The sequence below is a fragment of the Eptesicus fuscus genome, chromosome 9 (assembly GCF_027574615.1).
Source record: "Eptesicus fuscus isolate TK198812 chromosome 9, DD_ASM_mEF_20220401, whole genome shotgun sequence".
Classification (NCBI taxonomy): Eukaryota; Metazoa; Chordata; class Mammalia; order Chiroptera; family Vespertilionidae; genus Eptesicus; species Eptesicus fuscus.
Genome location: NC_072481.1, coordinates 11,229,880 through 11,246,354, shown reverse-complemented (window position 1 = coordinate 11,246,354; position 16,475 = coordinate 11,229,880). Strand labels below are relative to the sequence as shown.

At 56.3% G+C, this 16,475-nt stretch overlaps 1 protein-coding gene across 1 annotated transcript; it reads right to left on the bottom strand.

The window, feature by feature from the left end:
* Window positions 1–1,487: 1,487 nt before the first annotated feature.
* On the bottom strand, window positions 1,488–11,877 carry HTR6 (5-hydroxytryptamine receptor 6). The gene is made up of 3 exons (XM_008148141.3): window positions 11,164–11,877; window positions 2,153–2,311; window positions 1,488–1,957 (listed from the first exon to the last, which is right to left on the bottom strand). The coding sequence occupies exons 1-3, from the start codon at window positions 11,875–11,877 to the stop codon at window positions 1,508–1,510; spliced, it is 1,323 nt and encodes a 440-aa protein (XP_008146363.2). The 3' UTR covers window positions 1,488–1,507.
* Between the last annotated feature and the right edge of the window lie 4,598 nt (window positions 11,878–16,475).

Here is a 16,475-nt window from a genome sequence, read left to right as displayed (position 1 = left end):
CAGGAAAAATCTCAGACTGAAAAGGAACCTACAGCAGGTAAAGTAACAGAGCACTCCCTCAAAAACAAAACAAACAAAAAACCCAGGTCCCTGTAGCAGGGTTCACCTGCCTGCTTGAGGCACCAGCCCACACCAGGGACAGCTCCTCTTCAACTCCGCTGGCCTGAGTGGCCACCACTCCCACTTCCCTCACTGACCCAGGAAAGGCCAGAAGGAGGTAGGGCAAGGGGCTGGTTCTGCATCAGCAGGTCCCCTTCTAGATCCAACGAAGCCCAGGGCAGAGGACACCCATCCCAGATGTTGGGCAAAAAACCACCAGCCACCCCTGTGCCCCAGGAGAGGCAGTGCCGTAGCCTGGGAGGTGGGATGGGGCTGAAAAAGAGGAGGAAGATGGGGGGAAACAATGGCAACAAATGGCCCTTCCTGGCCCGCAGCCAGACGCCGGGGGGCTGAGTGGCCGGGAGGTGGAACAACCACAGGTACCACCGACTATCTGCCGGGTGCTGGCATCCGATGCCACTGTCCCAGTTCTCATGACAGCCTACGAGGCAGGCATCATTGCCCCAGGTTGCACATACAACAACAGGCTCAGAGAGGTTAAGTAACCCATGCAGAGCTAGTAAGTAATGGGCAGGGATTCCAGTTGAGGCCTGCCTGGCTCTCAGGCTCAGGGGTTCCCTCTGAAGCCACACACATCCGAGGGGCTGGCTGGTCCAAAAACTGTCCAGCAAACGATCCTCAGGGTTAAAGATCAGCTAAGCCAGCACACGTCACCAGTGATGGGCAACCTTTTGAGCTTGGTGTGTCAAACTTCGCCAAAAAACTGAGCATAACTCGGGTAGTGTGTCACTTTGAGGAAAAAACATTATTTCGCAAATGTTTCATCCTCAGGAGCAGCAAATGTTTCATCCTCGGCATGCGGCCGCCTCAGCGGCCCGTGTCATCAGAAATGGCTACGCGTGTCAGTGCTGACACGCGTGTCATAGGTTCGCCATCACTGCCTCAAACCATGCACGCACACAAGTCCCCGGGGACCTTGCTCACATGTAGATGATGCCTCGGCAGGTCCGGGGTGGGGGCAGAGGTGTGCATTTTCAACAAACTCCCCGGAGATCATGCCCATGAACTACAGTCAGAGGAGCAAAGGGCTCAGCCTGCACTGACGCGTCTCTGCAGACGTGCGATCTGATAGAAAGTGCAAAGGCGATGGCCTTCGTCCTAATCTGAGCCAAGGGCCCCCTCCCCCGCTCCCAGAGCCCTCCAGCCACTCTCCACACAAGTTACACTCAGCAGTGCAGCATCCTGGAGACACTGTATGAAGCCAGCGATTACCCGCAGGTGGAGGACCTCAGTGGGTAGTGGGGCTGATTCAGTGCACCCCACCGGAGTTCAGAGGGCTCCCGAGAGACCTGCAGCCTCCTGGCCTCAGCCAGGAGCTGGCCCCAGGCCTCGGGGGCTTGGTGTCACCCAGCCCAGCTCCCCCCTGACACCCCAGCCACAAGCCTCATCAGTTCGTGGGGGCACCAAGCAGATGCAGCCGCAGCTGGGGCTCCACGGGATCCCTGTTGAAGAAGTTGACGGTGGCAGAAGTCCTGGCAGGCGGCAGGGTGTCCCGGGTGGCCTCTCCCGGCAGCAGCAGCTGGGCCGTGAGCTGCAGGCCTGAGGAGCCTCCTGAGCCGGAGTCAGGGTCGGAGTCGGAGTCCGGGGGCAGGGGCAGGGGCAGCACGTGCTGCAGGCTCAGGCCCGGCCGGGCGCCGCTGTGGGAGGTGCGCATGGAGGGTGAGGCCACGCTGGCCCGGTGCTCCTGGGGCCAGTGGGGACAGGGCAGCAGCTTGCCCAGGGCCCGCTTGAAGTCCCGCATGAAGAGGGGGTAGATGATGGGGTTCATGGTGCTGTTGCAGTAGCCCAGCCACGTGAGGACGTCGAAGAGGCCTGGGGAGACGCAGTCGCACACAGCCTGGAGGGAAGGGGGCGTCACGCCTGGTCCCGGGACAGGAACCCAGACCACCCCACCCAGCACGGCCGGGACAGACACAGCCAAACACCCCATGAGCAGCAGCCCGCCTTCCTCCCCCCCGTGACTGGGCTGAGGTGGGGCTTGGGGGCCTCCCCAGCGAGGCCCGGACGCACCTGCCCCCTGCAGTGGCATTACCTGGGCTATGTTGGCCACAAAGAAGGGCAGCCAGGTCACAAAGAACATGCCCAGCAGGATGCCCAGGGTCAGGCTGGCCTTCAAGGCCTTCCTGCTGTGCTTGGTGGCCAGACGCCTGCTGTCAGCTGACTCCATCCCTGGGCGTGGGGTCCTGGGCACCTGCGGAAAGGAAGGCCACGTGAGTCAGCCGAGAGAGAGAGAGCCCCAGCCGGACCCTGATCCCATCCACAGACTGAGCCTCAATCCTAATTCCAGACTGGACCCCAGTATCAGCAATAAATTGAGTCCTGATCCTTGACGCAGCCCCAACTGTAGCCCTAACCTGCGGCCTGACCCTGACTCCAGACCAAGCCCTGACACCAGCCATGAGCCAAGGACTGATCCCTGAAGGCTTCCATAGACTAAGCCCTGCATAACCAAGGTGTCAAACTGAGCCTCAACCGGGGACCAGACTGAGCCAACCTTAGCCCCAGACTGAGCCCTGACCCCAGCAATAGACTGAGCCCTGATCCTGACCCAGCTCTTCACAAGGAGCTCTAGGAACTACAGTGAGACAGAGCAACACTGCCCCAAACACAAATCAGTTCAAAAGACCCACGCTCCACGCAAAGGACAACTCTACACGGGCCAGCATGCACGACCGTGAGCCCCAGCACCTCCCAAAGCCTTTGGCGCTACAAGAATTAGTTGCAGCCGAAACCGGTTTGGCTCAGTGGATAGAGAGTCAGTCTGCGGACTGAAGGGTCCCAGGTTCGATTCCGGTCAAGGGCATGTACATTGGTTGCGGGCACATCCCCAGTAGTGGGTGTGCAGGGGGCAGCTGGTCGATGTTTCTCTCTCATCGATGTTTCTAGCTCTCTATCCCTCTCCCTTCCTCTCTGTAAAAAAATCATATATATATATATATATATATATATATATATATATATATATATAATTAGTTGCAATTGAATAGTATTTGACAAGAGCCCCTGCTGCTGTCCAGGGCGTGGCAATCACTTTGTACATGGGTTCTCCTCAGAGTTTGGAGTAAGGTTTTGTTTGCTTGCACTGTTACCCTCATCCTCCACAAAATAAAGTGCTATTTTGAAAACATGTGCAGAGAGCAAACGTTTACAATGAAATTTATTATGATTTACTAGGGGTGCTAGTGACCTTGGCATTGCACAGCTCAAATTATGTGTGCACTGGCAGACGTCTCCATTCCCAAACATGGACTTGAAGAGCAGGGGTGTGGGGAGGAAGCGGGCAGAACGGAGCTGCCCCACAGCAGCCATCGAAAAGGGGACAGGGGCATGAGGAGGTTAGAATATGGCTTTGAAAACTGGGGGCCCACAGTTCCAAAACATGAAAATGTCTCCCTGAACTGGATGATCCTTTCGCCCAGAAGTTCCCATAACTGTTTCAACCTCATGAGCGCACTGAGAATCTAATGAAATCGACACTACTCCCCAGAAAACTAAAAGCTTCTCAATTTTTACACACACTCATGAAAAACCTTCCCACACTTCCAGGGGCTTCCGAGACCATCGTAAAGTCCATCCATGGACCGCTGAGGGTCCATGGAGTTCTCCCCTAAACCACGGGTTGTAAGCAATTTGGATTTTCATATATAAGATGTACACAAAGTGAGACCTGCCTACATTCACAATGTAAATAAATATCAGTGCGCAGGGGGTCTGGACACTTCATTGAATTATGGAAAAGGGGAGCATACTTGGGCTCCGAAATCCAGGAATCCCCCCAATATTTCCTAAATTCCAGCTTAGTTCACGAGGCAGCCAGTAGTGGGTTGGGTATAGAGAGATGACAGCGTCAAAAGGGAACCAGATTCCCAGGCAACCTTCCCAGATAGAAAGGGGGCGGAAGAGACAAAGCCACGATGTGTCAGCCCCATCACATTAGCACAAAAGTCAATCCCCCCACCTCGCTCTCAGATTCAGGACCCCCCCCCCCCCCGCCACACACTCACACACACACACACACATACCTTCCAGCCTTGCCTTTCTCTCCCTGCCTCCCCAAAGAAGCGAGACTTTGTTCTTGTCCATGGTGCTGAAACACCAGCTCCCTGCTATCCACCTATAGGATCAGGGGTCTGATTCTGAAATTTCAGTGGGCAGGAGGGGAGACACGAAGCACACGGTAACTGCCAGCCCTCGATGTGTTTGCCCAGGGGAAGCCCGATTATAGGATTATCAAGGACAAATTCACAAAGAGCAAACAAGGAGAGGCCCCTGCTCTCTCCCGCTTGCCTCGGTGGGGCAGCGTTGGGCAGGGGCAGGGCTTTTACGACAAGGGACCTGGCTTCAAACCATGCCTCTACCACTTACTCACACTGTGGCCTTGAGTCTCTGTTCCCACGTCTGTAAAGAGGGAGAAACAACTCAGCTTACGGAGTCGCTGTGGGGCTGGGGTCATAAACGCATGCATGTTGCCCAACACAAAGTGCTACGTACATGGTAGCCCTGATGTGGGCTCAGGGGGTGTGTATGAGGTTGGAGAAATGTCAGCACCCTCGGGAGCCGGGTCCTTCTGCCAGCAGCTCTGGCTCCCCAAAGCAGCACAGACGTCAGGACAAATGCTCTGACTCACCGTGCTGTAGCGAGGCAGAAGGGCGGGCAGGCGGGGGATGGGAGACCTGCTTTTCTCTTTCCTCTTCTCGTTCTCTCTCCTCCAGAGTGGTCTCCACATGGCTTGTGTGGCCCCACTATGGTGATCCAGGAGGAGAAGCTCCCGCTTCCCCCAAAGAACCTCCTCAGAGCTGCCATGCCTTCGAATTGATGCCATCAATGGGGACAGATCATAGGGGAGGAGGAGCCACCGTCTCCAAAAGGCCCCACCCATACGGGAACCCCTCTGAGACCTGGTGACCTGGGGCAGGAGAGAGGCAAGCGAGAGCCTTGGTCTTGTCATAGCTCTAGGGCATGGGCACTGCGGGAGAGACCTTGGGGGCAATCATCAGGGGAGAAAGCTCCGGAAATGGAGTGGCAGATCATCTGAGACTCCTTCTCTACTCTTCCTGGGAACAACCGTGGGCGTTTCTTTCTGCTCTTCTCCCCAAAGAGTTGACCCAAGAACACAGGCAGGAGGGAAGAGAGGAAGTAGGGCTCCTTCCCAAGGTCACATTGTGCCAGAACAAGGTCATGAGCCAAAGCACCAATGACCCCAAATCGGCACTGTGGCCCCATTTATTGAGCGCTTACTATGCACCAGCATTTGATATTCATTGTGCCGTTCCATCTTTACGGGAGGTACGTGCTATTATCTCCATTTTGCAGAGGAGGTTCAGAGAGGCAAAATAACAGCAGATCTGTGTTGAGTCAGGAGCCACCGTCATTCCTGGCTCGAGGAGCTGCACTTCTTCCGCTTCACCATCCTGCTGCCATTTGGGGGGATGGCACCCATGGGCCGTAGTCAGGGTGGGGCTGCAGACACCCTACCACTGTCACCAAGAGCCCCTCACGGAGCAGGAGCCAATGGCAACCGTCAGCCCACACCCCGGGCTCTGGCTCGTGCCAGCCTCCCGCTCCCCACTCCTCTCTGCCCTATACCCACCTCACGGCCCCTCATGGTCACCTTGTCTCCACATGTCCCTTCTACGTGTCCATGACAAGCGTGACTGTCAGAGGGCAGCCACCTGGAGCAGCGGTCCCCAATCTCTCGTGCCTCACAGACCACCAGTTGGCGACCGCAGACCTGGAGGACAACTTGACAGTGACTTTCCAGGGGCCAATTCCACGCACAGGAAACTATATTCATAAACACCCGCACAGGCCTGCACACTCGGCAGGTACAAGAAGGTGTCCCACAGCACTATTCGTGATAGAAAAAAAAAAATCAGAAATGGCCTAAATGTCCATCAGAAGGAGAGTGGTTAAATAAACCATGGCACATCCCACTGTAGAATACGAACAGGCTTCAAAGAATGAGTCATGCCCTGCCTGGCGTCGTTGGTTGAGCGTCAACCTTCAGCAAGGCCCTTCACCTCTCTGTGCCTCAGTTTTCCCATCTGCATAATGGCAATCACACTAGCATGGACCTCATATGACTGTAGTAAGAATCAACTTAATTAAGATAGTATGCAGCGAGTTATTCAGGCAGAGCCCGGCACATAGTGTGTACCACGTGTTAGCTATATTGTTGCTGACTGTTATCAGTGTCCAGTTTATCTCTTGGATAATGGTGATGGATAGTGTTTTTTTCCTAGAAAGGCTCAAAAGGGGGTGAACTCCCCAGAACCATTTTTACCACAAGGGGAAAGGAGAACATTTGTTGAGCACCTACTATGTGCCAAGCGTACATATATTATCGTATTGGTTCTTCTCTCAAACTCAGGGCTAAATAGCATTACCCTGGGGTATAGGGAGTTGGAGGACTTGTCCGAAGTCATCTGGGTGTGATGGGAAGGAGGCAGGATTTGAACCCATGACCAGCCAGACACACAGGTCCTGCACCCAGCCCTGGCTCCACCAGGTCGCCTCGGACCCAGCAGCAGCCAAGCCTGCCATGCTCGACACTGCTCCTCCGTCAGCCTCTCCCAGTTCAGCTCCTCCTCTCCCTCTGAGATATTTCTGTGATCACAGCCTCCCCCTCTGAGGAGGAGGAGGAAGCAGAGATGGAAGAGATGGATTACTAAAACAGAATGATGCATAGTTGGGTGAGGGAGGGTGGGAAAGCTGGGGAGGAGGGAAAGGAGAAGAAACTGATGGGAGAGAAGTGGGTAGAGGAAGATGGAGGGACGCAGGAGGAAGAGAATGCGGTGAAATGGAACTGGAGGAGAGAAGGGGAGAAAGACGAGGTACAGAGGAAGACGATGGGGATGGGCTGTGGACCAGAGACACGGGATCCTGGCAGACAGAGAGGAGCTGAGAAAGCAGAAACTGCCAGCAGGGCCTCCTGCTCGCTCCCCACCAAGCTGAGCTCCCTCACTGGTCCCTCTGGAATCTCCCAGGGATGAGCCCCATTCCCACAGGGGCCCATTCTCCTCTCTCTCTTCCTCCCCCCCACATTCAGGCAGCCTCTTACTCTGACATCACCACCTCCCACGCCCACAGTCCCTGCCTCAGCTCTAAGCATGACCCCCTTTCTCACAGCCCCTGGGGCCCAAAGACGGCTGAAACCACAGAGCCACCCGTGGCTTTTCCAAGCCCGTTCGCATCAAGATGCAGGTGTGGAGGGGGCAGAGAGAAGGTGCTCACGCTGCTCAGCTCCCCTGATCTCAGCCCAGAGGCACTGGGACTTCGGGGACCCGTGCCCAACTCCCTTCCTTCTGTGGGGAAGCCAGAGGCTGGACTGGGGAGAGAGCTAAGGGCTAATGGGGCTGAAAACAGGAGGAAAGAGACCCAGCGTGCCCCGACTTTTGTTCATTCTCATCAGTTGCTGTAAGTCCAGGCACTGAGAGAGCCTCCACCCCCAGGCTGGACTCTTCTGGTCTCTCGGACAGGACCGTTCGAGTGGGAGGAAAGGGGTCATGACCCAGGAGGCCGGAATAGAGGCCACATCCCAGAAGCAAAGTCCCAAATGCAGCAGCAATTCTCCGGGCAACATGGACCACGGCACCGGAAGGCCTGCTTAGGAGCCGGGTGGTGTGGGAAGCGAGGGTAGTGGTGGGGTCTGGCACTCCCACACTCAAACCAAGAGAAAAGGCCTCCCGGGGAGCAGGAGGAATCAGCACAGACACATTCCTGACTGGAGGGGCCCCGGGGCCACGCTGCCTGGGAGGCAGGGCGCTGATTGATGATCCATGAGGACACCTCCCAGCACTCGGTTTTAGGACTCGCTGTGCCCTCCTTGCTTCAGTGTGCAAACACAGGCAAGCGACGGGTAGACTCTGCATGTCCACGGGGTGAGGTGCCCCTCTGATAAGACCCATACCCTCACCTCGGTAAGGTTTCGTGGTCAATGTCTGCCTCCCGACTAGAACATGGATTCCAAGAGGCCGGGACCTTCTCAGCCCAGCTCATCACCACATTCACAGCCTCCAACAGCTCCTGCACACAGTAGGTCCTCAATACACGTAACCAAGCAAATGAACTGATGTGCTAAAAAGCCTAGGCTCCATCAGTTACAAGAACTGATTGTGAAACGAGTGGGAGCAAAGGAAGCAGCGTGAACAGGGGTTGAATGGCCAGCTCTGTGAAGCTCTGTGCTAATGCCAGTCCTTCCATCAATGAACACTGAGCACTTGGGATATGCCAGGCACTGGTGCAGGTGCTGGGAATACAGTAAATAAATAAATAAATAAATAAATAAATAAATAAGTGGGTACGGCCGTAACCAGTTTGGCTCAGTGGATAGAGCGTTGGCCTGCGGACTGAAGGGTCCCAGGTTCGATTCCGGTCAAGGGCATGTACCTTGGTTGCAGGCACATCCTCAGTAGGGAGTGTGCAGGAGGCAGCTGATCGATGTTTCTCTCTCTCATCAATGTTTCTAACACTCTACCCCTCTCCCTTCCTCTCTGTAAAAAAATCAATAAAATATATTTTTTTAAAAGTAAGTGGGAACGTATATAGCATGTCAGGGATGGTAAGTGCTGCTGAGAACAATAACTCAGGAAATTAGGGCTGAAGGGGACCTGGGGAAGTGTGGCAGAAAGTGATGGAGTTGCAGAGAAACCATGTGGAGGTGAAGGGAAAGGACACTCCAGGCAGAGGGAACAGCAAGTGCAAAGGTCCTGAGGCAGGATTGTGCTTGGTGTGCTCAAAGGACAGCCAAGAGGCCAGTGTGGCTGGATGAGAGTGAGAAAGGAAAGGAATCCACAGAAGGAGCAGAGAGCTCCTTCGTCACCACAGCAGAGCTTAGTGTGGGGTGGGCGGGGGCTTGAAGTGGTAAACGGACACCCTGTAAAATAACTGAACCACAGAGTCGGAACATCAGCTCTCTGCTTACGTCACGAGAAAGCCTCGGGTGGATGCTACTTTGACTTTACCATCCGTCTAACACTAACAAACAGGAAGCAGGCCTCGGCTCAGTCACGCTGACCCATGAGCTGGACTTGGGAACACTGCTGGTTCTGCACCCTTACGGAAGCTGTGTTTGATCATCTTCTATTTATGGCAAAGATATTGATTTTCCATTTCCGGAAGAAACAAGTTCCCTTCCTAAACAAATTCATGGAAGTAAAAAGATAAATGAGGTGATTTAAAGAAAATGCTAAGTGCATATGAATAAAGTGGCTTGAAGAGTGGGGGAGAGGAAGGGAGGTAAGACAGGAACCAGAGGTGGTTCCCTGTGCCTGAAGTTTGGGACATGTTCCTTTACAAGAACCCAAGGAGAGTAGGGGTGGCCCCTGGAGGTTCTTCCTACTGCTCAAGAACCAAGCCAGGGCCACAGCCACCTGCCGAGACTCCAGAATGTTCTCCAATGAGCACAGATAGAGGGAGAGAGCAGGCCTGCAGCCAGGACCTCCTGCCCACCCAGCCCCCAGCCAATTCCCTATTCACCCAGTGACCCTCAAGGCACCCCCACCCCATCCTGCAAGAGCCTCTTCCACCTGAAGCTACACCAAGGTGAATGTGGAGAGCCCAGTTTGAAACTTCCTCCAGCGTGTGACCTAATTCTTCGGGGTTCAGGGCTGGTCAGTCTAAGCCCCCACCCCTCAGGTGGACAATAGGACTCAGGCAGCACGTGGCCTGGGGGGCAAAAGCAGGTACTCCACTTCTAGACACTGCAGGGCCTTGAGCTAGGAGCACCTACCCCATTCACAAGTGATAGAAAGCATTAGCATGTGCAGTGGAGATCAAAACCAGCCCAGACACCCGGTCCTCTTGGAGCTTCCCTTCAAGTGGGGAGACAGACAACTCACACAGGTCAACAACCAGTCAGGGAGGACGTGGGTCTGCAGAGTAGTCAGGGGCGGCCTCTAGGGAGAGGTGACCTGTGAGCTGAAAATGTCAGGCAAAGGGAGCTCCTGACATGGAGATTATATATATACACACACTAGAGGCCCGGTGCACAGGGAGCGGGCCTAAGCCGGCAGTCAGACATCCCCTGAGGAGTCCTTAGCGCTGCTGGGGAGGCGGGAAAGGCTCCTGCCACAGCTGCTGTCCTTGCCAGCTGTGAGCTCTGCTTCTGGCTGAGTGGCACTCCCCCTGTGTGAGTACCCTGACCACCAGGGGGCAGCTCCTGCATTGAGCGTCTGCCCCCTGGTGGTCAGTGTGCTGTTCAGTTGATTTGCATATTAGGGTTTTATTATATAGGATACACACACACACTTTTTAAAATTGATTTTAGAGAGGAAGGAAGAGAAAAATAGAAACATCTATGATGAGAGAGAATCATAGATTGGTTGCCTCCTGCACACCCCACACTGGGGATCAAGCCCTCAACCCAGGCATGTGCCCTGACAGGGAATTGAACTGTGACCTCCTGGTTTATAGGTCGATGCTCAACCAATGAGCCACGCCAGCCGGGCTGGGTCTCCTCTTTACCTTGACAGCAATGGGGAGCCACTGGAGGGTTTGCTGCGAGGAAGTGCTGTGATCACTCTTTTTCTCTACTACTCTGACTCCTGTGTGGGAAATGGAGGGGAGCGGGTCTGGAGGAAGCAGGGGGCCAGCGGGAGACTCTCAAAGGCTCCAGGTAAGATGCAACGATGGCTTGGCTTAGGAAGGTGGCATTGAGATGGCACGTGTGTAAAAGACAGCACCAACAGGTCTCGCTAATGAATCCCACAATCAAAGGGAGAAAATCACCCCTATGTTTCTGGCCTGTGATGTCATGACCGTGCCACTGCCATCATGGGGAAGACCCAGGAGGAGCCGGTGGGAGGCTTGGGACGCCCTGAATTCCCTGTTGCACGTGTCACCTTCCCGAAGCCTGCGGCACCTCCGCATGAAGCTGGCCTGTGGACAGTCCCGAGCCGAGTCTGGAGTTCAGAAGAAAGGTGGGGATGGCGGCTCGGACCTTGCCAGCAAGTGTATACTAAGTGGCAGACGCCGCAGTAGGTACCCAGTGGCTGCTCATGTCTCTCCAACCCGCACGCCCCATCTCCCTGCGCACCCCGGTACCTGTGCCGTCTCCAAGGCCTGGCCGGCCACGCCGGTGCTGAGGGAGGCCACCTGCAGGGCCTGCTTGCGGGCAGCCAGCAGGATCCTGCAGTAGGTGAAGCAGATGGCGCCCGAGGGCAGGAAGAAGGTGAGGCCCGACGCCACGAGGACGAAGGGCAGGCTGGCCAGCAGGCGGCACTGGCCCGGAGCGGGCGCCCGCGCGCGGCCCAGCTCGTGCCAGCCCAGCAGCAGCGGCAGGAAGGAGGCGAGCGCGGCCAGGGTCCAGGCGCCCAGGACCAGCGCCAAGGCGCGCGCGGGCGTCATGCGCAGCTTGTAGCGCAGCGGCGACAGGATGAGCAGGTAGCGGTCCAGGCTGATGAGGCAGAGGTTGAGGATGGAGGCGCTGCAGCACATCACGTCGAAGGCGGCCCAGAGCAGGCAGAGGCCTCGCGCCAGCACCCAGCGCCCGTACAGCGCGTTCAGCATGGCCGGCGGCATCACCACCAGCCCCACCATCAGGTCGGACGTGAAGAGCGACACCAGGAAGAAGTTGGACGTGTTGCGCAGCGCGGGCTGCGTGCAGATGAGGGCGATGAGCAGCGCGTTGGCTGCTGCGGTCAAGGCGATGACCACACACAGCGCGGCCGCCACCCAGCCGCTGCCCCCGGGGCCCGGCACCAGCCCCGACCCCCAGGCGGGGGTGCTGTTGTGCGCAGGGCCCGGTTCTGGGACCATCGGGGCGAGGGACGGACGGCCAGGCCGTGAGCCCCGAGGGGGATCCTGAGGATGGCGAGGGACCTGAAGGAGCGGAGCCTGGAGGGGGGTCCTCGGTGAGAACAGACACCCCCACCCCCCCGGGAGAGGCGGGGGGAGGGGTCAGGTGGGAAGAGAGGGATGGGGAGATAGGTCAAGGGCAGAGACCCCAGGAGGGTGGAGAGGGGTCTGTTATACAGGCGTCCTCGGGTGCGGGGCAGGGGCACCCGGATCGAACGGGTCGGAAGTTTGGGAGGGGCCCTGATGAGGAGCAGAGTGCCTTAAAGGGGGCAGGAGCTCTTGGAGGTTCAGTGGGTGGGAGATGGGGGAAGGGCCAGGACCCGGGGAGGCGGGAGCAGAGGGCAAATGGGCGCTCCCAGGCGGAAGGCAAGCTCCCCGAGGCAGCTGGGCGTTAGTCCGGGGCCGTAGTGCTCGGGGTCGCAGGGTGGGGGCCACGGGCCACCGCCAAGCCCCCCGCGGGGAAGCCAGGGGTGGTGTGCTGGGCCCGCCGGCGGGGACAGGGCAGCAGCGGCCGCGCCTCCGTCCCTCCCCGCCGGGCCGCCGGGTCACCGCCCCGCTCCTGCCGCGCTCGGTACCTGGGGCGCTCGGCGCTGATCCGCCGCCGGCGACTGCGGCAGGCCGGCCGGCCGGCGCGGCGGGGCTGCGGGAGGAAGAGGCGGCCGCCCTCCGGGCAAGCGCCCAGGGAGCCGGGGAGGCGCGGCGAGGGGCCGGCACGCGCGCAGCCGGCGGTGCTACCAGAAGCGCATGGTCCTCGCTCCGCGGAGCCTGCGCCCCTCCTGGCGGGGGGCGGGGAGATCCGAGCCCTCGCCTCGCAGGCGGGCGGGGCCCCTGGCACCCCAGGCCTGTGGAGGGTGGATCCGAGTGCCCCGGCTGCAGCAGGTCGCCTCCCCAGCTGTGGCAGCCTCCACAGCCCCGCACACCCCTCCCCAACCCACACGTGGCAGCGGCGCAGGAAGAACTCCGAGGAGGCGGCTGGGGCCCGCCTTTACCAAGGACTGCCCCCCAAGGCGGGTCTGCCCACCCGCAGCCCGGTCACCGCACTGTCCGCGGGAACCCAGCGGAAGATACTGGACAGATCACTGGACACCCGCATGTGTACACACACATGTGCACATATGCACACATACAATATAGATAATACATACCAACACTTCCCTCAGACCTTTAGGGAAGCAGCAGGGTACCTCCTCCTCGGGGTCTTTCCAGCAGAAACCATCCCTTTCCCCTACAGCGTCAGGCACTCGGGAAGAAGTCCCCGGCCTGTAGGCACTCCCGAGTGTGAACAGGTTTGGGAAACTCCAGGCCAGGTGTGGGGGGTAGAGTCACTGCAGGTAGAGGGGTTGGGTGTGGCCCCACTGTGTATCTCTTCCCCGGGCTGAGAGTCTCCACCAGACTTCACAGATTAAGATTGTGAAACGTTTATTGAGCACCTGGCAGGTGTCAGATACTGCTCTGACCCATTGACACACAGTAACCAAAACAGAGACCCCAGCTTTGTGGAGTTTACATTCTAGCGGAAGGAGACTTGCTAGAGAAAAAAGGGTAATGGAGAGCAACATAAAGGAAATGTAGAGCGTGTGGGCAGGGGTGAGGGTTGGGGGTGGGGGTGGGGAGGACACCTTTTGCCCCCCATAGAAACAGAGAAGCCATGCTCTGTGCGGGAGGAATACATGTCCCTCTACCTTTCTAGGTTCTTCCAGCTGGCCTCATAATCAAATTGACGTGGGACCGATTAACAAGAGAAAATAACCGAATTTAATTGCATATACACATATGGGAACCACGCACACGTAAGGGTTCAGAGACAGACACGGAAAATGGAGCTAAGGATGAGGTTAGGGCCTCCGGCTTCAGGAGGGCGGAGGGCCCTTCACAGATGGGTAAGAAGAGCAGGTGCTCAGTAATTAGCTGTTCGCCCTGCCATACAGCTAGGTCAAACAAAAAGCTTATTTCTGGTGATAACTGGGATTATGGGCAAGGCCCCAAATTTAAATTTTTTAAGGGAGAGGCCCAAGTTTCTCTTGAGCCCAGAGGGTCTCCATTGCCTTCCGCTGAAGAGAATCTGCATACCACGGAGGCGCATCCGGCGGCGACTCCCACAGATGAGTCCTGCTATGTTCCAAAGGCTTTGTTCCATTGCTCCGACTCTGTAAAAATGCTGAGAGAGAGATGCTAAACTGGGGTTCAGAGAGCCTCACCCAAGTGGAACTGAAACCTGGGTCTGCTCAACACCCAAAGCAGAAAAACCTTAAGACCCTACAGCACCCTTCAGCCACCCATGAGCCACGATATTTGTTGCTCAGAGCCCCCAATCTTACCCACAGATCAGTGGATGCAGCGGGGGGAGGAGGCCTGTTGTCCCTCCCAATACCACCTGCACCACCCCGACAGTTTGTGCCGGGCCCCAAGGAATAGGGTGTATTATACCAAGCATGGGATGAATGTCATAAAGACCAGACCTGGGATCCCATTTCTGTGGCTCACCAGCTCTGTGGACTTAGGGCCAGCGGCTCCATCTCCTTGGGTCACTATTTTCTCGTCTGCAACTTGTCTCGTGTCAATTTGATGATTAGACCAGCTGGAAGAACCTAGAAAGGGAGAGGGAAATTTCTTCCTCCCACCTCACGGAGTTGTTGAGGGGAGCAAGTGACTCTGGTGTAATCTGTGAACTTTTGGTGCTGTGTCAGTACTAGCATTAGTCTCTCTGCTTTAACATTTGCTGTAATGTTTGATAGCCTTTATTAAAAAAATACCTAAAGAAAACATGACAAAAACGTTAATATTTGTTCATTCTGGGTGATAGAGTCGCAAATGTTTGTTATATTATGATCTGTACTTTGCTATAATTGAAACATTTTTTTTCCAAGATTGGGCCTGGGTCGTGGTGCCACCTTGTGGCCACGCTGTTATTATCTTGAATTTCAGAACTTTTCAGAAGTTCTTCCTGTGTGTGCTTCTCAATCTATCGTTTCATGACGAATTAATAATGTCCGAGACTTCCTTAACACTTTAGGGTACAGAGGGGCCTTCACGGATGCTTAGGGTGGCTACTCCTAGCCTCGGGCTGCTGTCTGCCTAGAGAAGGCGGGTGCCGCAGTGGGACCGCTGAGCCTTAGGGAGTCCTCTGCCCCAGGCCTCCGCTCTTGTCAGCACATGGAGAACCCAAGAGAGCTCCTCATTACAGACGTGGAGACACCGCGGCCCAGGGAGGGTGTGAGGCCTGCACAAAGCTGCCCTCGCGGAACACACGGACCAAATGGGTGAACTGCATGATGGGTTTGTCGGTTTTGCTCCCTGCTGTGTCCTCAGCACATGTTAGGCTGTCAGTAAATGTATGTTCAATGAGCGAATGGACAAAACCATCAGCCCGACACGCCGTTATGGGCCAATCATTCATGCTCAATATTTGAATAGTGGCTGACATTTACCGAGGTCTTCTATCCTCCAGACACTGCTTCAAGCTTTATATGTACATTGATTGATGGAAAGCGCGCCATGACTCCGAGAGTGAAGAAGATGTGATCATTATTCCCCGTTTTAACTGAGCCTCAGAGATCCTGAGTGACTGGCTCAGGATTACTCAGCCAAAAAGTGGCCCTGCCAGGATTTGAACCCAGGCAGACTGGCTTTCCCCTTGGAGCTAGAGAAAAAAAAAAAAATAGGTGGGGCTTGTTGGCTCCATAAGAGGCTAACAAGGCGGGGAAGCTGGGGCCAATTACCGGCCCATCCCCAGAGGGGCCCGCGTGGACAGGGCTGGGTGCCAGTGTTAATCCCCTGTAAAGATTTTAATCCCCTGCGGGTGAGGGGGCCGGGGGGGGGCTGCAATTTTTCTTCTAAGCTGTTGTGGTTCCGTTTGAAGTTGGCAAAGAGAAAAATTGGCAGCCACTACTTGACATCTCACTCGGATTGGCAAACTAGCACAACTAGCCACGCGCCTCTAGTCCCTCAAATCTGGCCCCTCCCACTGGCGGCTCCCACATCCAATCAGCTGCGTCCCAGCCGTGTGGCCCCGCCTCTGCCGTGTGACCCCGCCTTTCCAGACTTTGCTCCTGCCCAACCCTGGCCTCCACCATCTCCTGCCCGAACTAGTGCGGTTCCCAGCTGCTCTCCAGCCTCCCCCTCCTCCTCCCACGAGCCTGCTTTTATTCTTGCTGAAACCCGGCTCTGCGCAGGCACTTCGCTCTTCCTGCCAGAGAGCGTGAAGCCTGAACTCTGACTAGCATTCCAGGCCTGCCACCAGCCCCGCCTTCCTGCTGTCTTCCCAAGCAGCCTCTTAATTTCTTCATGTTTCTACGAATGAATTTATTCCCTGCCTTGTTCCATACACAGGATGGAGGCAGCTCCCGACCAAGACACAGCCGGCCAAGGGCTCAGGTCTCCGAGGCCAGCACCAAAACCAAGCCCCAGGAGGTCTCTCATTTGGACCTGATCTCTGAGTCCTCGGAAGCCCCGCGGGGCTTTTTCTGCACCCCCGAGAGAGTTCTCACCTCTGGCCATGTAGAAAGACTATTAATATGGCCAGGACTTGTCCCTCCAAGACTGAGGGGTCACTGAAGTCC

Bases quoted from the DNA above. Each gene is read 5' to 3' on its own strand.
- HTR6 (XM_008148141.3), bottom strand. From the start codon at position 11,877: ATGGTCCCAGAACCGGGCCCTGCGCACAACAGCACCCCCGCCTGGGGG. The intron at 2,312-11,163 runs GTACCGGGGTGC...TCCTTTCCGCAG, and splicing joins AGGCCTTGGAGACGGCACAG to GTGCCCAGGACCCCACGCCC. The intron at 1,958-2,152 runs GTAATGCCACTG...CCTTCCCTCCAG, and splicing joins TTGTGGCCAACATAGCCCAG to GCTGTGTGCGACTGCGTCTC.